The 24147-nt window shown below is 41.6% G+C and overlaps 1 protein-coding gene across 2 annotated transcripts in view; it reads right to left on the bottom strand.

Annotated features, from left to right (window-relative positions):
* Positions 1-24147, bottom strand: part of GPC6 (glypican 6) — a 3633782-nt gene that overhangs the window by 11891 nt on the left and 3597744 nt on the right. For both annotated transcript variants that reach the window (XM_069639953.1, XM_069639952.1), the window contains one exon: positions 1135-1310. In XM_069639953.1, the coding sequence (XP_069496054.1) occupies positions 1135-1310 (176 nt within the window). The remainder of the gene's footprint in view (positions 1-1134; positions 1311-24147) is intronic.

Below are 24147 nucleotides of genomic sequence, written 5' to 3'. Positions count from 1 at the left end.
TTCAACCAGTATAAAAGTTAAATGGATACATAGACTGAGTGCAGTAATTTCTATCTCTAACTTTTTCTGATGATTGCGGGCCTATTGTGAATCTTGCGATACAGAAAAATATCCACACAAAACTTCAGATATTTTCCCCTGAAGTAGATCCCATGCTTTATTTTATGCTGGGCTGTCACAGAAATGCAGACACTTGCACACATACAATGGCCTTCCGTGCGGTGCTGCATGGAGATTTTAATGCTTACAACATTTTTCAGATTGTGCCCAGAATGATTCAGGCAGCCACCATGTATCCTCTCCACTTTCTGTATGTTCTGTGCAGCTTTACTTCGTATGGCAGTAACAGGCCTAGCATCCTGGCAGTTCCCAAATGCATGCACTGCCTCATTGATCCCTCACTATTGAGGGTGGACTCGGAGACCAATAGTAATGGGATTGGTGCACTCCCTACACTCACAGACCATCCTACAGAATATTTAAGCTCACAGGGTGTGGTCCATTTAGTACATGTCTCAGATGTTTTTTTAGCTCACTCGGTTCACTCTTCCCGGATGCAGTTCACTCCCCTTATTTTACATTGTCTGATGCACCTGAACGCAGATGTCAAAACAAAACCCTTGACATGACAAATCTATCAATTTAAGACAATTCAATGCAGCTCAGGAGGTATCCGGTCATTGCATCGAATCCGACGCATTGACAGACCATACAATTGAAAAAAATGCATCGAAAAACACATTGAATGCATTTTTTTGTAAGTGGTAAAGGGTTAGTTTAGTAAAAATCGGTTTTAATGTTTTAAAAAAGGGGAGTTTGGGGGAACCCCCCCCATTTAAAAAAAATGCATTCAATGTTTTTTTGGGATACTTTTTTTGTCAATGGTATGGTTGTCGATGGTTTGGTTGTCGATGGAATCACTAGGAACCGTTCAGGCAGCCTACCAAACACCATTTTTACTTCTGCTCTGATCAGAGATAGAACATGCTCAGGAGTCAGCTACAAGAAAAAAATGTAAGGCCCAAGATTTTCACTATTATGTCTTACATTTCAATAAGGATGGGGAAAGTTTAATGATCGCTGTTAATTGACAATTGCTCTAAAGCAATAGTACTGTCAAAGAGATGTACGTACTTGTGTCCTGGAAGTTGACATCATTCCCATTGTAAGCATTTTTTAGTTTATTAGTCATCACTCTCAGGGCCATGATTCGCTGGCGTATAAAAATATCTGGCCTCATTATGTCCACGTCCACTTCTGGATTGTTGATCTGATTGGTCAGCCCATCATTCATTATTTCTGGCAAGTATCTAGAAAGCAGAATGAACAGAAACATTAGTTCAACCCACATGCACAGTCTCTTTCCAAAGTAAAGTTTAGCTTCAGTTAGAAAATCGGGCATGGCAGACTTTTCATCAAGCAGAAATTAGTGAATTTAGCGGATATTCATTAAGCATAACATGTTGACCTTAGTTGTGATGCTACCCAAATCCCACACTTTCAATTTAAGAATAACACACAGTTCAGTTCCATTTATTATTTTAACAGCTAATGTGCCAGTGTTTGAAACTGTGGCTTCAAATCTGAAGAATAGTATCAAGCGATAAAATAAAATCACTCCCTACATTAAAAGGCGTGATTTCCATGTCATTATTAAATGCTCTCTCTTTTTGAGTTCACTTTATTCCCCATGGGGAATGTAATATGTTCCACATTCTGCTTCTTATGCATTATTTTTCACCCATTCCTTATGGAAGTGGTTCATTCAATTCTCCAGTTTTGATCGAACAAGGTTGGAGCCACTAAATTTGCAATGCAAGTGTTTTATTCTCCTGTAATCTGGGTTATCTAATTCCCTTGGTGCTGTCTAGCATACGTCCCTTCATTGTCAGGTTAAATGATCTACACAGGTGCTTGTTGATTTCCTGAAATTCTTCCTTCCAGATCTGGTGTAGTCTTCAGCAAAACCAGAATACAATTGCTCTAGTTCCCCTATGTCTCCAAACAACTCCAGTGCATGCATTAACCCCCTAAATAATTAAGCAATAAACCACGATGGGCAGAGGGAATACCGGGTCAGATAATGCCGGTGGCTGAGTTACAGGTCTGAGAGAACCAAAAGTTACATTGAAGAAGGATCATTGACTAGATGGCAGTTTGTCCAACATTCTCACCGGACCATGTTTTTAATGGATTGTAATGATAAAGATGATAAAGGAAATAGTAGATTTGGGCAAGAGCACATGCAGCACGTTATATTGCACAATGTGTTTGGTATGAACCCCAGCACTAATTTGTGAATTACTTCCTTTCATGGTCCTATATAAAACAGAAGTCCATGGCATCGTGGAAACCTCAAATGTCCTGAGTTGGTCCTTCTGATCTTGACAGTCTCAACGACACCACTCACTAACTCAGTATTAGTACTCCTTGTATTTAATGGTATAGTGGAACCGGGTTTACTCTTAGAGAAACTTCAAAGATAACTTGTGCTATTTAAGGCACTCTCATGGGGTCAATTTAGGTGGTGACTGCTTAACATGCATATCTCAATCCATGGAGTTTCCTTAGGTTCATGCCAACTTCCTGGATGCGCTAAAGATACTATCCTGTGTTATAATTAATTAGTATTCTATTGTTACAGGTGGAAAGAGAGCCAGTTAGTGCCCTGTATTCTGTTTTCTTTCTAGGATATGCCAGTGGTGGATGCTTGTCCAACATACCTGGGCATTTTTCCACTGAGCTATGGTTATTCTGTGGTAACGTGCATAACCAAATCTGTTGGGTGATTGATCTGTTTAGTTCTCTGTTTCTCAAAGAAAAATCTGAAATTACATCATCTTTTCATTTCTGGGTTTCTTGGATTAGATGGACAGTACTAAGAGGCTTAGTATTTTTCAAATGGGATTCAGAAGAGCCGTGAATGGGTTGGTTTTTTGCCTATGCCAGAGAGTGGATAGAGGTTGCCTTCGGTGTAATCTAGCTAACTGGAGTATACCGTCAGGTCTTTTAAACATGCTTCTGTTTTATCCTGATAACACTTTGAGGGTTCATTTGAACTCTGAATGTGCTTTGTCTAAGGAGACTGCAGTGGAGACTGGCTTGAGGCAGGGCTGTGTTTTAGCCCCTACCCTTTTTAATTTGTACTTTTCGTATCTCCCATTAGCGCCTCATAAAGCCACCTAATTTCCTTCCAGAATAGGCTCATTGGAAGTAAGGTGGTTAGCATATGCCGATTACCTGTTGTTATTTGATGCCTCCCCTATAGGTCTACAAAGGTGCTTACAGTAAGGAGGGGCATATGTTATGCAGAATAACCTAGTGATTAACTCAGACAAGTCCTGCATTATGATTTTTAATGAAAAGACACAATTTAAGGATTTTAGATGGCATATTAATGGTAAGAGAATAGACAAGGTTAATTCCCTAGTTTATCTGCGGTTTATATTTGCCTCTAGAAACCACATAAAATTAATCAAAGAGAAATTGGAGGTGAGGATTGACGTGTTCATCACTCAGATGAAGCTAATACAGGCTCAATTCTGTCACTTCCCTGTTGCCTTTGATATCATTTTGTAAGGCTAAGGTGATCTCAATTATTATGCATGGACTGGAGTTCTTACCAGTTAAGATAAGTAAATGCCTAAGGATACATGAGGGGAAAATTTGGCATGCTGATTTGGGTCTGCCCCCATCTCTATCAATAGGTGTGATTCACCTAGAGTTAGGGCCAATCTCGTATTGGTTCACTTTCAAGTGGAATTAACTCTCACTTTATTTTGAAATCAAGGAGAATAAGGGGACAACATTATATTGTAAATTGGGGATGTCTTCTGAGATGATTCAGACTAACTGCTGGGACATTTTATGAGATCCTCTGAAGGTTTCTTGGCTGAGGTGGCTATCGATCCTTGCTCTGAGATTTTGGTTAATAAAAATGTTAAAAGAGTGGGACCCGATCTAGAGCAGGGACAGACTACTAAATGTAAAGCTCTATAAAGAGAATGTGACTACATCAACAGGGTTGAATACTAAGTTGGTCTATGTGGTTAAGTCACCCTCTCATGACCACAGAACTTGGTTTCTGAAGTTTAAGCTCAACTGTTTATACACGTTGGAAGTGATAGGCCCATGAACAAGGCTTGAACAAGAAAAGAGGATGTGTAGACTTTGTAAATCTGCGGAGATGGAATCACTGTGCCACTTGATCTTATACTGTCTGTTCTTACTTCAGAGGTGATTCTTCTTCTTTGAGAAATATATTCATTCCTTGTCCGCTGCAATTTTGGACAATTTATGGAGAAGATGGACCAAAGGTTCTCAATTATCAATGTCGATCCTTAGTGCTTTTTTTAAAAACAAAATGTTTTATATCTAGGCAATATTCCGGCATTATCAGAGTTCCTTCTGAGGCTTCAGGATTGACAAATGATTTAATCGACCCACTTGAACTATTATTATGTTCAGAGATTACAATGGACTTGTTTTATCTGAGGTTTTATTATCTATTATTATATTCATGTTTAAACTTATGTATATAATAATGCAATTTTAATTATAATTTTGATCTGTTTCTGAAAGGTTTTAATGATAAACCATAACACAATAATACAAATAAAAAAATGTCTGATATTAGCAGGCAAACATCATTATTGCCCTCCCCTCAGCCAGTCAGAATTTTCAGAGTGCAATCAATAACTAGCGATATCGACTGCATTCTGACCATAAACAAGAAACAATAATGCAATCTTCCAGTCAAGATTTATTTCTACATGACACTTCCTCTCTTGGAGGAGCAACATCTTATTTAACACAACAAAGACAAGCTAAAACGTTTACTTGTACATGCCACCGATTGCATGCTTATGTTAAATCGGTATTGAAAATAAATTGATCTTTTAAACTTGACCTAATTTTTGCAATCGTTTTTAGGGCGATTTTGGTCAAATTTTATTAAATATATATATATGGGGTGGATTAAGGGAATAGGTTAAGGTGGAGTGAAGTGGGAGGGGGACGAAGGGGTCTCACCATGCATTTTAGAGCAAAAAAGCCAACCAAATAAAATGCGGTCAAATTGGAAAAGGTCAAAGAATTTCGATCAAGTAGACTGTTATATCCGCTCAAGTATAACCAAGTTTCAATTTAAAAACTTAATTTATGAAGACACCTTTATTCAAATACTACAAAATAAAAATACATTGAATTTACTAACTTAGTTTTTCTATTTACTTTGCTCACTATTAAAGTAATATTTTCCTTCACCACGAAAACTCCCGAATATGTATTACTATTGCTGCTATGTGCTAGTACCTAGTAGACCCCAGGAGGGGAACATATCGCTTGGGATAATAACCGCCCACCAAGTTATGGCCCAGGGAAATGCTATATTATTGGGTCTGCTCACATTTAAAAATGCCATTATATATGAACATAACCTTTTTCAGCTTAAGCATGTCACTGATCTTCCTCCAGATATGTCCATTGCTTTGAATTCTCACAATTGCTCTCAAACATCTGTTTTTTTCTGCACCAATAACACACTTCATTTGTCCAGAAGCCAATTAGGCCCCACAGAAGAAAAATACCACCACTAATCATAGTGAACATGTTACATATCCTTATACAAACGTCCCAAGTCCCTACTCACTTTATGCATACTCATATTCAACTTTATATTTGTTCCCAATGTAGTAGTGAAAGGTGTATATCTAGTCCTCAAATTACAGTTTTATTTGTCCTTATTCTGCAATGCTATTAGGTACTCCGGAGTTTCTTCAGAGTAACACATCTCCATTGATTCCCCTTTCATTACTCTGTGGTTCCTTTGTTTACCTTTCACCTTCTGCAAAGTTCATATCTGAGTATATTTTGAATTTAAATCCCTACACATTTTCTGGAATGTCTTCTCTTGTATTCTATAGACTGAAAGCAGAATTGCTGTGTGGGCTGGCTAGTTATGCTCTTTCACTTCATAAACTCTACTCCGTTGGCCATAAAATAGACAAATAAGTATTGGGCTGCTCTTTTTATCCATTGTAATTGATCAGTGATGACAAGTATTAGTCCAAATTGCAAGCCAACGTGTGTACTTCTGAGATCCAGAACATTTCAGAATTTGCTTCCTGAGACATTTTGATTAAGACCACATTCTTGAATCTTACATTTCACAAGTCCTTTGATGATGCCTTTGCTCCGATTTTGCTGCATTTATGCCACCTTTACTTCCTTTGACGTTGCTGTATTTATATCTTTGGTTCTTTTCCTTCAGACGTCTAGAGTAGCACTCCAACTTTTAACCTCTGAAGTCTATTTTTAATCTATATATATAAAACAAATTCATATTTGTTTGTGGGTTTGCATCTATTTCTGGCTCGATAGGTCATCCCAATCCCGAGAAAATTAATCTTTTTGTTTTGTCCGCTTTGTTTTTCGGCATTACGTTTTGTGGTGTTACACAGCCATCTACCGGTCAGTTGTGGAAAGTGATCATCATTGCTCATCGAAGCTGAAACATGATCAGCATCTGATTAATTTCTATTGCAACATTTTGTAAAGGGCAGGTACTTCACCCTGATGACATCAAATGGAATGTTGCTATAATTTGAAGATGACACAGTTGAATCAGTTAATTTGAGTCAGGTTCCATGTTTCCTGAAAATACTTCTTTCTTCTGTATGCTCTCCTTTCATTAATGCTTTAATCCCACAAATATATGTTGACAGAAATGCCACAAAAAAAGAGAGCAGTATTTAATCCCACCCGGATCAAAACAAAACATTGAAAGCTGAAACATTATCAACATTCTGAAGATCTCAAGACCATGAAGCTCATAGCATTCAAGATGCTTCCAGACATAACAATGAAAGTGCTCAAGAACCTGAAGCAAGGCTTACTAATCAGAGAATTTGTGCTGCTAAAAAATAATCAACGAAACTGCTGGAGAAACTGAAACATGACTTGCTGTTAAGAGAATTAGTGCTGCTGAACAAGGAAGGAATGAAACTGCTGAAGAAACTCAAGCGAGATTTAAGGATCTGGGAATTTGTGCTGCTAAAAAACAAAGCAATGAAACTGCTGAAGAAACTCAAGTGAGACTTAAAAATCTGAGTTTGGCATACCAGGCGAAGCCGGCTACTTAGGCTAGTCAAAGCATAAATCAAGCCTTGATCAAAGTTGTAATGTTCAGAAAAGTGAACCCCAAACAATAAATCAAAATATAAACAAAATGCTATTCTTTATCAAAAGATAAAAACACATATGACCAACAGGAACTTTAAAATAGAAACAATAATTCCTATTGATAGTTCATCATCAAATCATCAATAAATAATCCACATTCTTCTTCGTCAATCACATTCACCCCCAATGTGTGCCTACGACATGAACCCAAAACCAAATAATGCACTCCTCACACCCACATAGTACACAGACAGATAAAAAAATGATTCCCTCTGGGTTCCAAAAGTTAATAACCATATCTATGGAATGAACTTAGTTGCTCCCTATTTTAGTGAAATGGTTCACTACTTGTGCTTGAGCTTGAAAAAATATTTATTTCTTTGGTTTTATTTGTAATTAATGTCAATAATGACTTTGATTCCATATCCTTACACACCTGAGAATATTGGAAAAAGCATAGCGTTTTTCTTTGTGAAATGGTCCCTAGAGCATCTTGAAGCACTCAAATGCACTTGTTTGTGGTTGTCTGGAAAAGGATCCTAATTTGATAGTTTTCCCGCTGCCTTTTTGTTCCTCTCTCTCTCTTTCCCTCTTGGTGGTATTCATCAGAAATGCTAGGTTGAATTTTTATATGTACCTCGCATCCAAACTTGCTGAAGTTTTCCTATTATTCAACAGACTCCAGATATGTATTTCCACTTTCGATAGAATGTCTAGTTATGGGGAAAGTTCTTGAATTATACCCCTTGACTTCTTTCTCTCTTTTGCTCTTGTCTGTCTTGCTACAAATAACCCATTCATCCTTTAAACAGGGGCTATGCCACCCTTCATAACTACATCTCAAAGATTTTAAGGGACACTTCATTTAATATATGAGATATTAACGTTTGAAATGTGTCTATATATGTTGCAGGTGCAGAATGAATGTGCTTTTTTATACAAACTGTACACAGAGTGTATGAGTTTTACAGTACATACAGTACCCACATTACATAATTAACACGTTGTACATCACACAATGAACATCTAAAAACTCACAGTCTCTGTTGACTTGATTTCAATTTTAAGGTAATGGAATAAAGGACATTTTCAATACGAACTGTCTACAGAGCGTATGTGTTTTACAATACATATGTTACACAATTAACATCTCCTAAAAATTCACATTAAAAGCAACAGATACTCCTACCACAGAGGAACCTAACACATTCACTGTAATCACATACGCAGAGCATATGAGTTTTATCATTGGAACATTACAAAATTAACATCTCTTAAAAACTCACATCAAAATCAGGTCACATCTGACATTATGTCAGTTTTAAGTTTGAATAATGTACACTTTCAATATGAACTGTTCAAACAGTGTATGCTGTATTTACAGTTCCTACATTACACAATTAACATCTCCTAAAACTCACATTAAAGGCAAGCCACAGCTGACTTACGACACATGCTCCTATGGAACATGCTCATGCAAAACAAGCTTCTTAGACACATGCTTCTACAACACACGCTCCTCCCACACACACGCTTACAGCACACTCTTAGGTCACACTCTTAGAACACACACTCTAAAGACACACTCTTTCTATCGATACACTAGGAGAATCCCCGCTGTTCATACCAGCATTTCAGAACTGAGGAAAATGAACCGACAAGGTGGGGAGTGGTTCTAAATATCTGACCACCTGACCCCAAATCAATTCTGGTGCTGCTGTGGAACCAGCCTCTTCTGAATAAGAGGCTGAATTTGAGGAACACATTGTCATTGTAGAGGTGGTGAAAATGCAAGAATAGAAATTGGGAGCATGGATGTCAACGACTGCATTGATTTTACCATCAGCAGTGACTGCATTGATCGTTCTGATGACAGCACCCCAAAGTCTACCCATCCGACAACTTTTACAATCAACGTCTGAGTAACCGCGAGTACGGCAGCGTATTTGGAGGAACAAGATACACTGAGTAATACCTCTTGGTTCTATGAGGCTGATGCACTTACTAGGACAACGTTCAAAGTGCCATCTCCAAACCACAAGGTGAGCCTGGAACTTTGTGGGGGTGCAATCTAGCGTAAAGAAAAAGCAGGGCAAGATTTATTATTGACACTTAATAAACAGCAAAAACCACCACATTTGTAGTGTTAGCCAATGAGCGACTAAGGCCCCAAACAGCCCAAACGGCAGTAGGGGGTAGAGTCATCTCTCTTTCAGCGCCAGCAACATCACTGAGCTCAGTTGCAGTAAATCATATAACAAAGACTTTTGAAATGACTTCAAATGTAAACACATTAAAGGATGATATGAGTAAGTGGAAAAATACTCAATTGATTGTCGAACCAACTATCCAGCTGCTCAGAAGTCCTCTTCAAAAGAATTTGAGAAATTCAAAATACTCCAAAGGACAGTCGAGCTGGAAGCCAACTGGTCTGGGGTTTAATGAGTGTTTTGCAAAGCAGAGATTTCATTATCGAAACATGACCTCAACTGATCATATCAGACTAGAAGCAACTCCTACCCTTAATAGAGAATGTGCAGGGGAAGTGGAAGGTGCAGTGCTTCTAGAAAGCATGAATACATTAGAGCAGGCTCTCCCCCAAGATGAGTGCTTAACCTTAGACACCCTAAACATTACTGCAACCAGGGAGGATGACAAAAGGCTAGAGAAATTTGGCTCAGAGACAACAAGGAAACGAGATTATGACCTGTTGTGAACACATTTTAATAAAGCCATGCACTCTGTGGAGGTTGACAACCAGTTGCCCTCCCTGCTTGACCTTAATGAGGGGAGTAACCAGCCCCACAAGCAACCAGCTAGACTGAAAACCTCTGAACCTCTTTAAAAAGGGGTATACAAGGGAGACGAAAAAGACGGAGGACCGATTTGGTTAGCTCCACGACTTCATAATACAAGTGGGTCTACATCAACAGTATCACGCAGCAGACCCAATCGAACATCTAAATTAACAAGGGAGTGAAAATTGTCAGAGACCCAACAGACTTCGACAGGCATTAACACTGGTACTTTGCCGTCCCGAACTGTTACGTTGGCTCCATTTACAACATTGTATGAGAATATAAGTAACCAATTAAAAGATGAAACCACCCTTATTGTAATGCTCCATTCTAAGATGTTATTTGTGGAAGGTTTCATGACAGTTGTCCAAGGAAATTCTGGACAACAATACTGAACAAACTGCAAATATATTTTGTAGCATCTTGGAACCCCTAACAGAAGATACCTTAGGGCCTGGGTGTTATCAATAAATGTAATAAACAAATAAATAAATAAATAAATAATTAAATAAGAGACAATTTAGAATGAGGGGAGAAGCAAACAATCAAAGTATTTTAAGGGTAGTTAACCAACAGGCTGATGTGGATTTCAATGCCAAAGACTTAGATGGGCTGGACCAGTACACCTCCAAAACTGGGGAGACCAAAAGTAGAAATACAGGGAGTCAGATGGAGAACAGTGCATTACCAATTAAGGAGGCAGAGGATGCCTCCTCGCTGGATATTAGTGACTTGCCGGGATGAAGAAGACATTGGTACTCAACAAAAGAAAACCTAACTAGATCATCCAAAGGCATTAAACAAACTTCTATTGGGCAGTTGGAATTCAAGAGGTTTTGGACATTTATTTGGAATCAAAGAATTGAACTGGGACGATTTTGACATGATCTGTTTGCAAGAAACATTTCTGTGGTCTGCTCCGGTTTTGCATGGTTTTATAGTAAACCTTAACTCAGCTCTAATAGGACCAAAAGGCAGACAGATATCAGGCTTACTGACACTCATTAAAAATGAAAGAGAACTAGAAATAGTGGCAATGCACAACCCAATTGCATACACTCCAGTGCTGCATATTCAAACGAGCAGATTAAGAACTAGAAGTTTGGAATGGCTGATTGTGTGTAATTTGTATTGGAACTCAGAGAGATTTGGAGATCCGACCTTTATAAACAAGATCATGAGCATAATTGATAACTTTTGTTAATCGTTCCCAGATCCAATAATACTTATCTGTGGAGATTTTAATATGAAAAGGCCAGATTATGTGGATAGGCGGAAATCCCGAAGTGAATGTATTTTCCACTAAGGCTGACAATAACAGATCCGCTTGGTCGGAGGAGACACGTATGAGGAGTCTACACCTCTTAAATGGTCACAACAGGGGAGACATCCCGGGTCTACCTCCATGGAAGTGTGGTGCACAACACAATGCACTGGATTCTATATTTTCGTTTCCGGTAAGATAATGCCATGGAGATATTGCTGATTAGGTGCAGTGACCATAACATTTTAAAACTGACATGCACTACAATATGGGAAAAACCCTGAGAAATATATTCTACTCCGGTGGACGTCAGGCAAGCCAGAAATCGGTTGATTATAAACCCTGCCAGAATAATCTCTTTGACAGAGTGATTCTCAAGTTATATAGTAACAACTCTTGATCAGGTTCATCGAATAGTTGTGGAGATACATAAAGTCGGTATGAAGCCGGCTTGTTCACACAAACACAGTTACAGACGTGGACTCCCTGCTCACTGTGCTCAGAGAGGCACAGCTTCACCTCACTGATGAGGCCCAACAAGGCTGAAACAGGTGTATGGGGTTGCTGTTGGTACCCTTGTTCAGAGAGGAATTGCTTTAGCATTTCGGTGCTGGACTTCCCATGTGGGCGGGACAAAGACTGATGTGCAAATGGATATTTCCCATCTGTGAAAGGTACAGTGAGCAAAAAGCGTGTGCTGCAAACTCTCATCTCAGAACAGGTTATCATGCCATGTTCTTTCTGGAGAGGAGCTCCTGCTACCTTTTTTGAAATATTTGAAAGGAACTTGGGGTTGGTCACCCTGAGTTACCTGGGGGCAACCAGACGTGGACTCCCTGCTCACTGTGCTCAGAGAGACAAAGCTTCATCTCACTGATGAGGCCCAACAAGGCTGAAACACGTGTATGGGTATGCTTTTGGTACTCTTGTTCAGAGAGGAATTGCCATAGCATTTCGGTGCTGGACTGCCCATGTGGGCGGGACAAAGTCTGATATGCAAATGGATATTTCCCATCTGTGAAAGGTACAGTGAGCAAAAAGCGTGTGCTGCAAACTCTCATCTCAGAACAGGTTATCATGCCATGTTCTTTCTGGAGAGGAGCGCCTGCTACCTTTTCTGAAACAGTTACAATGGTGACTTGGTCATGGAAAAAAGTAAATTAATAGACTTAAAGAAATGTACAGGGCCCAGCCACGATCTGTCATTTCGTTTAAAAAGCAGAAAGCAGCTATACAAAAATTGGGTCTGATCAAGAAAAAGCGCAATGCTGCAGCAAGATGCAGAGACTATGTTACAAAAAATTGCAAAAAGAAAAATGGGAGAGATCTGGAAACTGATAAACCCGCTCAACGTTCTGCAGCAAGCACTGTAAATATACACAGTTGCGGAAGCCACCTGGGTGTCCCATTTTACAATTCTATTTAACCTGGAAAAGGAAGTTCTGGGCCAAATATTGGATGTTTTTTTCTGGTGAATGGATGGCCATTCACAATGGAAAAGGAGGATATCTTGACCATAATTATTAAGAAGACAAGTAACACACGGGCCACTGGACGAGATGGCCTGACCAACGCACTCCTTAGGGAAAAACCAGAACTTTGGCCCATCTTTTTGTGGAAACTGTTTGCTCAGATCAAAATACTAAAAAGAGTATCACAATCTTGGAAAGCATCTATAACGGTCCTAATATTCAAGAAGGGAGATAGGTCGTGCCCCAGAAATTACTGCCCTATCGCCCTTCTTCCCTTCTTGGCTTACCAGGAAAAATATTTCCCTCATTGCTTTTGAATGGTCTCAACTGAATTGGTGGAAGAAACGGGTCATCACGATGTGCGACAGTCAGGATTTGTGAAGGGGGTGGGCACATCCCTGAATGTTTTTTTGATTTGCACCTTGAAAACATGGGCCATCAGAAACAACACAAAATTATACTTGCCATTTATTGACCTAGCCAGGCCTTTGATACACACGATAGAAGGTGTCTTTGGACTAAACTTAAAGGTTGGGTATGCCTGAAAGAACTCGTGGAGCCCATTATAGATTTATAATCAGAGACCTCCCTGAAAATAAGACTGTATATGAAGGGATCACTTTCTTGTCCTATAGAAACGAGAAAGGGGCTAAAACAGAGATGTGCGCTTGCACCAGCCCTGTTTAACTTATTTGTATCTGACTTGTCTGAATTGTTGGGTAGGGCAAGGAGCTTTTCTCCTAAAATCAATGAAGTGCCCCTGGCTCGATTACTATATGCGGATGACTTGGTTCTCATCGATCAAACAACCATTGGGCTCGAGCATCAACTAATTGCCCTGCAAATTATGTGGTGGAAAATGGCCTGAAAGTCAATGCAAGTCAATGCTATCTGCAATGTTCTCTTACTAAATACTGTCCCTCTAAATCTCTATGTTCCCCTGGCATCAACCCTCTGTGTGTAAAGCGTTTCGCTGAACAGATGGCCGGAAGCCGATCACTTTCTTCAGCTGGCTCCCTCCTATGGAACAGCCTTCCTCTTCCTCTTCGTCATGAGCAGAACTTCCTCAAATTCCGGAAGCTCTTTAAGACTTTCCTCTTCACCTCTTCCTTCCCTTCTTCCCTCCTCTGCTAACCTTACAGTTGCTGTGATTGATGAACAGGGCCCTTATGTGTCATTCTGGGTCCTGGCCTCCGACACTCAATTACCCCAGCCTCTACCTACCTCGCTGCACTTGCCTCGGTACCCAGCGGCCTTTGTCCTGTAGGCTTGCACTATCTACCCAATGCGGCTCCAGGCTGCAAAACACTTACCATACTATGCACTTCATCTGCTGCTCACCCACAAGCACAGACATTTCAGCACCTACCCCCACTCCCACTTGCCCTCTTCTTTCTGCACTTGCACATTCTGAATACTCAAAAGGCATTCTAGATTTGTCTTTATCTTCCACTGTATTTATTGTTTTCAATCCCATGTTCCCTCCCTGTTGCCCTGTGGCTGCTTTGAAACTGAATTTACTTACTGTATAAGTGCCTAATAAATGAACAATAAATAAATAAATATATACACAGCAAAATCTAGAATATTGATTTTACAGCAAGCAAGGGGAAAACAATCTAGCAAAATATTGTGGTACTTAAACAATGAAAGATGTATTAGTGTTGACTCAGGGGAGCAAGCAGACTGCTGCAGACACCCGTCCTTGACACAGCGTGTTGCAGCAGCCTCAGCAGTGGTAAGCAGCAGAAATCCAGCAACGGCAGGCTTATAATATGATATGATATGGCATTTATAACGCGCCTATACACAAGTGTTTCAAGGTGTGACGAGGCAAGGGAGGGGGAACAGAGGGAAGACAGATACAACGATCTTACTAGGCCAAGTGACATTGAGATCGCGCAAGTGCAGGTAAGGGGGAAGGGAAAAGTGTGGGAGGGAATGGGAAAGGGGCAGTGAAGTACATAGGATAGCAAAAAAATTAATGAAGACAATAAATACAAGTGCGGCCAGCTGGTGGCAAGTGCATGGGTAAGTGCAGACATCAGGTGTCAAGTGCTGGTAGGGGGCTGTAGGGATACAGACACAGTCCCCGAATGCAAGGGTTGCCAGGGGGGCAGTGCAGGAGTGCAACTGGTGGGAGGGGACCTGATGAAGTGTTACTTAAAGTGGAAGGTTTTTTGCACTAGGCGGGCAAGCAGCCATGCACGATCTATGTGGTCTCTGTGCCACCGAAAATGCAGACAAACAAAATGCTGAATACAAAAACAGCGAGGCACAGTGATTACATAAATCTCTTTAGCTTGCATCCCCATACCCACTTCCCCTTTCCCTCCCTACTTACCTTTCAGCGGCACACTTCTGTGTGTGCCACCGACTCCCCTCTATCCCTGCGCCGTCAGTCCCCTTCCACTGACATGGGTCGGAACTGGCGCCGCATGGGTCCTCCTTTCGTTTTCTTTTTCCATTTTTTTTTTTACTTTATTGTCCCCCCGCTACCCATGTAATGGAAGCGGGGGACACTCCGCAACCCCTACAATGCCTGCTGCCCTTATTCAGTGTAATGGGATTCAGGATTTATTTTGCCGCCGAATGCGCAGTAATCGCCCATTCAGCATTTTTTTTGTCCGCATTTTGGGCCGATACCATCAGACATACAGGGGCTTGCACCTTATGTGCAGCTTTGGCTGCATACACTCCCAAAGAGATGTACATGACTGCTAGAGTTTTGCTAAAAACATGTGGCGACACTGCTTATACACCATTTTCTATTAATTGTCTTTCATGGATTGAGAAACTACATGCCCCGTGATGCTCCAAAGGGGCACACCTGCTTTCATTGAAAGGTGTGCTTAATGCTAAACGTTATAACCAGAAGGTTGTCCTGGACTTGGTCTACACAAATAACCAGCAAACATCAATCGATTAACGAAACGCTCTGCAGCACTTTCATATACAATTACGGACACAGCTGTAGCCTTGATTGTCAACACGCCTGATTTGGCTGAACCGTAAGACCTTTTGAGCATTTACAAAGATGCTCGGTCAGCAACTGGGATGCCCTTTAGTTTTAAGGCAGTCAGCAATTACCTGCACCCGTTTTAGTTTCATGTCAGATGCCAAGAATAAGTGGTAAAAAAAAGAAAATGGAGTCTCATTACAACAACAACAAAAAGGAACTAGAAAGGGATCCGTGGTTCACTCTATGGTGCCTTGGGTCCGGTTCCTCGGACCTTCCTTAAGTGCTCAAACTTAACACACAGTTAATGAGATGCTGACTTTTCCTAGCAGGCAGCATGCCGTTGCTGTCCCACTGGTAATCAAGCATGTTACATGTGGTACATTTCAAGGTCAGCGCCCATAAATGATTCATGTCTGATGATCAGTTGCTCACAAACCTGTGACCTGAATCCTAAACAGCTGCTTGGATGTTCATGAGAAGGCTTTGCGCTCCTGGCTGCGGCGAGGCTCCGCTCTGCCTGCCATCCCTTCTCAGGTGCAATGTCAGAAAGCATTCTCAATGCTCTGATTGCCAGTCCACTACAGACTAAGGGCCTAAATTCATGCAACGTTTAGCGCGGTGCAAAAGTCACTTTGCATTGCCAGCAAACACGCTGAACCGGACCTAATTGCAAAAGTACTGTTTGCACCATGCTAAATGGGCCTAATTCACAAAAAAAAACACTTGGGGCCTGATTCATGGAATGTTTAGCACGGTGCAAAGTGACTTTGCACTGCCAACAAACACCCTGATTCACAGCTCGGTGCAAAGTGTATTCTTTCAGTAAAAGTCACTTTGTACTGCAAAAGGCATTGCTAAGTGACTTTTCACTAGTGCAAAGTCACTTTGCACCGTGCGTAAAATTCCATGAATCAGGCCCCAAGTCCACCCTTAGTGCTTTTAAAAAAATAATTCTGCCCATTTAACGTGGTGCAAAGAGTACTTTTGCAGTGCAAAGTGACTTTGCTCCGCTGTGTGAATTATGTCTGGTTTCACCTGTTTGTTGGCATGACGTTCCATTCATTAGGTCCTCAGTATCCGTCTCTTGAGAAACTCATCCATTTAATGCTCATTTCTATTGTGACTCAAAGGGCTGACTCTTCTCTTATCCTGAGAAACGAAGAACGGCTCCTTCAGGTGATAGTCCCAATTCCTAGGGAAATGTCTTTAGGAAAAAGAAAGATATATGCCATTCCTAACAGGTGTGATCAACATCGCAAACGATTATGCTATATAACCTACACCCTTCTGATTAATGAACAGCATCGAAAACTGACTGGCACAGCTTTAAACAAACATTAACCTTCTTGTTTTCCTTCGTTATCGGCTGCCTGATGATGTCAAAAGTGTGCGAGTAGGGGACTAACTTTGCCATCTGCTGTATGAGTCTTTTGGACCTTATTCAGCAGGACAGCCATTTTGACCAAGTTGTTACTTCCTATGCACCTCCTCTGGTTCACATTTGAAACAAAATGCAAGCTGTTCTCACGGGGTGTACTGTAAACGTACATATTACCCAATGCACCAAACACGAAAGTGCCAAGCACTAAACTCTCGGACCCTGGTTGTGATGTAATGCGCTGGCTGCTGACAGTCAGGAACCAACCTGACTGCAGCTTGAGAACCCACTCCAAACAGGACTTCTTAACTGCAGCCCTCCCAACTGTACCGTCCCTTTCCTCCCGCATGGACTTCCCATGCCCCTACCTTTCTCTGTCACCAAACACGTATGACTAAAGTTTCCCCTAGTTAAATTTTGCAAAGTTCCTCCAGATGCATACTTTGGTATAATGCTCGCGTGGCAGAAAACCAGTGAGCAGCTTCAGCACTCACAGGGTTAAGAAAATGAGCACCGTTCATAATTAAAAGACAGAAGGGAACACTGGAGCCCTAAGCATGTATTTTGTTTTATTGCAATCAGACAAGCATATGCGCGAGCTGCGTGGGTGGTGGTGTAGTCTACCTACCGCTTACTGCTCTGCCTATTGGCCAATAGTTCTTGATCTTGCAGCAGAGTGCCAGACCTTATGAGTAGAGCCTAGACAAAGAGTCATGGGGCTGGTGTTGCTAGGTCTTGAAATTATCTAGGGCTACGCTAATGTCAGGATTGTCAAGACTTGGGGCTAGCTAGCCTTTTGGTTGTAGACCCTGAGATTTTATCCGGGGCTACAACAGAAAGACCTGGGGCTATAGCCCCCTCAGCCCCCCCCCCCGACCCCAGCAACGCCTCTGGGCTTGATTTACAAAAGGTTTGCAGCGGGGGAAAAAAACTTAGCGTGGACTTCGTGCGTTTTTTGTAAATTAGGTTCATTAAGCACAGTGCAAAGTGTACTTCTGCAGCGCAAAGTCACTTGGCTCCGCGTTGAACATTTTGTAAATTAGGTCCAGGCTTGCTAAACATTCCTCAAAACCTGATCAGGCAGTTGAAATGTTTAAGTCACAGGTCTGGTCCCAAGCAGCGATGACCATTCCTCTTCCACAAGCAGTTCATTTATTCTCTAAGCATTGATAGTGCTTAGTACATGCTTGAATGAGGCAGTCTGGAAACAGTTTGCTTGCTAAGTCAATGCTTAAGAAATGCCTTTCATTTTGACCAGGGGGCTAACTGGATCCCTCCATATCGCACAGGCACTCTGGGCCTGATTCATGGAATCTTTAGAATGGTAGAAAGTGACTTCGCACTGCTAACAAACACCCTGATTCACAGAATGGTGCAGCGTGTATTTTTGCAGTGCAAAGTCACTTTGCACTGCAAAAGTAATCGTTGCACTGTGAATTAGCCCCATTTAGCGCGGCACAAAGAGTACTTTTGCAGTGCCAAGTGACTTTGCACCGCACAAAAAAATCCATGAATCAGGCTGTCTGTTTCTTGAATTGAGCTTTCGTTGTAATTGGTTATTTATAAAGCGCTTAAAACTGAGAGGTTTTAAGCGAGGACACAGGGATGAAACCTGTGTTGCTCCGTGTGGTCTTGCTTCCAAGGTGAGCACGTTGCCCCTGAGCTATATCCTCCCAGCCCAACAAACTAATTCATTTTGGGATTTGTGGTCGTGGTTACTTTCAATTGCACACACATCACTTAAGCAACTAATCCCACTTTTTGTTGTTAAATAAAGACGAGGAATGAAAACATTCGGCATAGGTGGGCGCAGACACTCTACACGTGAGATGTCTGCAGTCCAAAAGAGAGGCTTGCATCCTCAACAAGAGCTTGTGCGCAATCTTAAAAAAACCTGTTCTGTTTTAAATACCTTGGATTTCTACATCGCAGCCTAAATTGAGATCACAGAGGACATTTACTGCATGCATGAAAGTGCAAAAGGCAGTGCGCATCACACCACGGAACAGGCAACGTTTTTGAGTCCTTTGGCCTTTCGCAGAAAGGGGCAAGCACTTTCCAGGAAATGGATGAGGGTAAGCGATAGGCTTGTACGAAGGATCCAAGTTCTCGGATAGCATGTATGACTAGGTAGTCCTATTACTCGCTTGAATCCTTGGAGTTGTGGTCCTGAAATTACGATTGAGTCTGCAAAAGTCTAAGGGCCTAATTCATGGAATGTTTAGCGCCGTGCAAAGTGACTTTGTACTGCCAACAACACGTTAAACCGGGCCTAATTCACAGAGCGGTGCAGAGTGTATTTTTGAGAAGCAAAATCTCTGTGCACTGCAAAAAGTACTCTTTGCACCGTGCTAAATGGGCCCAGTAAAAATAAAAAAGCACGAATTTAGCGCTTTTTTGTGAATTGCAAAAATGAGTATGCACTGACTTTGCACGAACTTTGCGCTGCAAAAACACAATGTGCACAGGTCCATGAATCAGGTTTTTTTGCAGCAGTGCAAAGTCAGTTTGAGCCATGCAAAAAATCCCATGAATCGGGCCCTTAGACTCTATTGTGATTTGGGATCAACGGCATGATTTGCACTTTGCGCTTTTATGATGTTTGTCAGATACATTGTGATGTTGTTTTATATGTGATTCTTCGTTTACAATGAATTGCTCTGTTTCTATGAGCCAGCCATGTTGAATAAAATGTTTTTTTGATTCCTCTTGGAACCTTCATTCCCTTCCTTTTAAACATTTTTTTAACGTGTGCCATCATCATTTTATTCCCTCAGTGGTTCATGTTTCTTTAAAAGCCATTTGGACGTACACAGCCGAGTCAATTAGCCACATGAAGTATGGTCTCAAAGACTGGCGTGATATAGGAAATGTACCTCCAGCACAGTTTACCGCAGCCTTTTATGTTGTTTGAGCTGCTTTTAATCCTTCATTGTGTTGCTTTTTTTTAAATAGCGTTTTAACACTCATTTCCTAGCTCAACAGGCCTAATGCTAATGGTATACGGAATGTAATACCTGCATTTGTAAAGAAATATTTAGCGATGGGGGCGGGAGACACAATTTCATGGAAGAGATGGTCTGAGTGGTTTCAAAGTGCAGAGAATGATTACCGTCATGTATTTTCTTTAGAAAAATGCCCTGGAACATTTCTCACAGCGTTTTAAAAAAATAAAAGCCCGGCCCAGCATAAATAAATTCTAAACATCTCTCTTCTTAAATTATGCATTGCTCCCTGGGCATCCGTCTGCTCCGCATCCTTGTTCTGGTTTTCTCTGCTGTCCTCCATAATTCACAGAGGATGCCACAGGGATTCAGGAGGCGGCAGTGCTCTACCTCAAAGTGACCAGAGACATTCTTTAAAATTACTGAATGAATCGGGGCAAGAATCAGGACAAACGTGAAGATCAAAAAGCAATACAAACGTTTTTTAAAGCCAGACAATGGGCCCCGTTACGAGCTTGGCAGTAAATCGAGGAAAATATTTATTTATTTAATTGTTTTTCTTAATAACGCATTTAATACCACACCTGAGTTCAGTTTCTGAGCGCAGATCCGGGATTCAAACCTCTGTAGCTCTGCATGGTCTTGCTTCCAAGTCCAGCATGTTGCCCCTGTGCTATCCTCCGTTCAACTTATACCATCAAACTCGTTTACTGTTACAGTCACTCACTCTCGTGGCAATACCACAGGATACCGAGTGGTTGTATGGCAGTGTAAATCGCCATTTTTGGAGTGCATTGGACGGCATGAGGTATTTTGTTGCAGATTCACCATAAGCGGTAATACTGCATGGTGTAAATCTGGCAATTTTAGGAGATAAAGTGGAGGATTCCAGCTGGAGAGGAACTCTCCACTTTACCTCCAAACTCGGAATTTGGCATTGCAGTAAAAGTGGCCTTAATTCCGTTACCGCCCCAAAAAGTGTTGATTAAGAAAATACTGCCACTTTTTTGCTGCACTGCCACACCCATAATGAGGCCCAATGTCTGTTGTTGCTGGCAACCACTTTAAAAGGCCTTTTTAGATAACTTGCTAAACCATCACTTGACAGAAGAAAGACATCATAAGAACCATGATCAGGTCTTCAAATCCACTCCTTTTTGTGGGGGGCATGCAATACCATAGTGAGATCATTAGTATGTGACATGACTGTCAAGGCACGGAGGGCTGTACCAAGTTTCATCACCCTGGATATGAGTCAAAGAGAACAGTGCATATCCTGGGTAAGTGACAATAGCATCTGTTGCAGGGTGTCCAGACAATTCGTCGAAAAAAAACTGGTCGACTGCAATTTGATCGGCGCAATTTGGTCGAAAACCAAATGGTCGAATTTTTTATTTATTTATATATTTATTTTTCGGGTTTTCGTTTAGTAAAAAAAGGGGTTTTTAGAGAAAAAAGGGGGTTGGGGGGGGACCCCCCCCAAAAAAATAAAAAAAAAGGGTTAAAATAAAAATAAAAACAAATTCGACCATTTGGTTTTCGACCAAATTGGTTCGACCATTTGTCTGGTCGACCAATTTTTTTCGACCAAATGTCTGGCAACCCTGTTGCAGCCCTCCCCTCTATCTGCGATGAACTAATAGTGTAGCAATAAAGATGTTTTTGCCACATTGAGTTAGATTTGCCTCAGAGTCTCTGGCCTGATAAGCTTCAGCTTGCAAAGCTATGTGGAGAAAGTTCCTGAAACCTTCCAGGGAGCACTCTCAATCTGGAATGTTCTCTAAGGGAGCTACCGAGCATTTATCAATAACATAGGGAGGGAAGCAGTATCACTGGTATAATGACCAGATACCTTTTTAGCTTGATGGAAATTAGAGACATCTGCCCAGGGGGAGTATGACACTCCACTCGATATCATGAAAATCATATCCATCAGCTCTACAAGTAAGTTGCATGACAATATGGCCTTCGACCTAGATCCTGCCTTGTACATACTTGCCTACTTTAATATGTCTGATGTCCCTTTACGTTCCTACTTACCATGTACCTGTAACTAAGTTGAACATTTTCCTGTCTGTTTGCGCCCTGATGCCCCAGGGTCTGGCGCGCTCTACAAATAATAAACTAAACTGTTTGCAACAGTGGTTAATACTATTGGCACTCAGGCATAACATCCGCGTTGCCAAGGGTCATTTGTTTGTGAGAGAATACGCGCCATGGCAAGCAGGTGACCAGTGTTTACTCATAGAAAAAGACTAGAACTAAGATGGCTACCATGAAATGGTGGCCAGGGCTACCTGCATAGCCTCTCGTTCATTTCCATAGCTTGTCACATGTGGCTGTGTGGGGTGGGAAGTGGCAGTGCGACGGCTTGTTCAACGGCATCAGCAGGATCTGTAGAGGGAGATAAGTTACATTTTCATTTTATTTCCGGGGGTTTGATGTCGGCAGAGGCTACGGGGTAGGTGGTGCTGAGCAATCCTATCATAGGTTCCCATAGACACATATTTTTAGCTGGTTCATAGTCATTGCATCGACTGTCAAACCGTTGAATGCCATACCATTGAAAAAAATGCATTAAAAAAAGCATCGAATCCATTTAAAAAAAAAAAGAATTTAATGGGGGGGTTCCCCCATCAACCCTCCTATTTTTAACCTTTAAAACCCAATATAATTAAACTAAACCCTTTACCATTAAAAAATGCATTCGATACATTTTTTTTTATGCATTTTTTTCATTCGTATGGCATTCGACGGTTTGGCAGTCGGTGCAATGACCAGATACCTTTTTAGCTTGATGGAAATTAGAGACAGCTCCCCAGGGGGAGTATGGCACTCCACTCGATATCATGCAAATCATATCCATCAGCTCTACAAGTAAGTTGCATGACAATATGGCCTTGTTGGAGATTCTGATGACCTATATCAGGGCCACTTTTTTGGGTTTGGAGTAGCCTGGCTGAACCTTTTGCTCAATCCCACTTCTAAAAACATAATGCGGGCAATCAAAACACCACATGACTCGAAAGGTAGGCTATCACCTGTTAACACCCTAACAAGGTCAGGGTGGGATGAATTCATACGAGTTCGAGAAGTTTAGCTACAACTAAAAAAGGATGTTCTGGAAATACCTTTGAAAGGTTTTCAGGGTGAGTTACATTGTAAAGTGTTGGGACTGCCCTATTCTCTTCTGTAGAGACACTGGTATCCCTCTGGATTCCTACGTGATTCACAATCACAGAGGATTAGCACCCACCTGCTGCTTTGCTACAGTCACAGGAATATGGTGCCTAGCTGCCTATTGCAACTCAGGGATATAGAGCCCAACTTGCCTTTTTTAAATCAACCATATGCTTGGTTGACTTCTGAGTTTGGGGATATGGTTCCCTTCTCACCCTTCAAGGCTATAGTGGTGCTAAAATGACACAGTTCCCCTCACACTCTTAATGTGGCGTTCATCTCCTGTTCCAGGGGCTGGAACAGGGGATAGCGGTCCGGCAGCCCAAGTTATTGGCCCGTCTGAAGCTAGGATGGATAACAAGGGCTCCAGGCCATTTTTCCCTGTTCCAGCACCTGGAACGCGTGATGAAATCCATTAGCACCTTGGGTTAACCAAAGTGGCAACGCGGGGTGCTAAAATAAAGGCTTTTCCTTCCTACAACGAGACTCGAACGGTGTCCCGGCTGAAGGAAGGAAAATCCTTTTCAAAGATGGCCACCATGGAAAGGGAAGGTAGGGCTCTGTATGGAGCCCCTCATCTCTTTCCATGGGGCTAGGGAAGCAGAGAGAGAGGTGTGACTGCAGCAATAAGGTAAGTAGGGGTGTGGGGGGGGTCATAAAGAAAAGAAAATGGGGCAGAGGGTGGGGGAAGGTGGCAGCGGGGCAAGCTGGCCATCAGGTGGCCTGAAACATGGGCTTGTACCGGCGGTTCAAGCCTGCGTTCCTAACCACCTGATTGGCTGGCTCCCCCACCAAGGGTGCTAATGGATATAGCTCTCCTCACTCCCAGTAAATTACATGCTTTCCGCTGGCTGCCTGTTCTCAGCCTGCTCCACGTATGTTCTCATACCTTGGCTTTATGTAGACCTCACCATAGGCCTAAACTTAACCAAAGACTTTCATTGATTCTTCCTTAAAAAAATAGTC

The sequence above is a fragment of the Ambystoma mexicanum genome, chromosome 7q, assembly GCF_040938575.1.
Source record: "Ambystoma mexicanum isolate Mex_15411 chromosome 7q, UKY_AmexF1_1, whole genome shotgun sequence".
Classification (NCBI taxonomy): Eukaryota; Metazoa; Chordata; class Amphibia; order Caudata; family Ambystomatidae; genus Ambystoma; species Ambystoma mexicanum.
The sequence above is the reverse complement of the archived record's forward strand: the minus strand, read 5'-3'. Positions and strand labels throughout refer to the sequence as shown.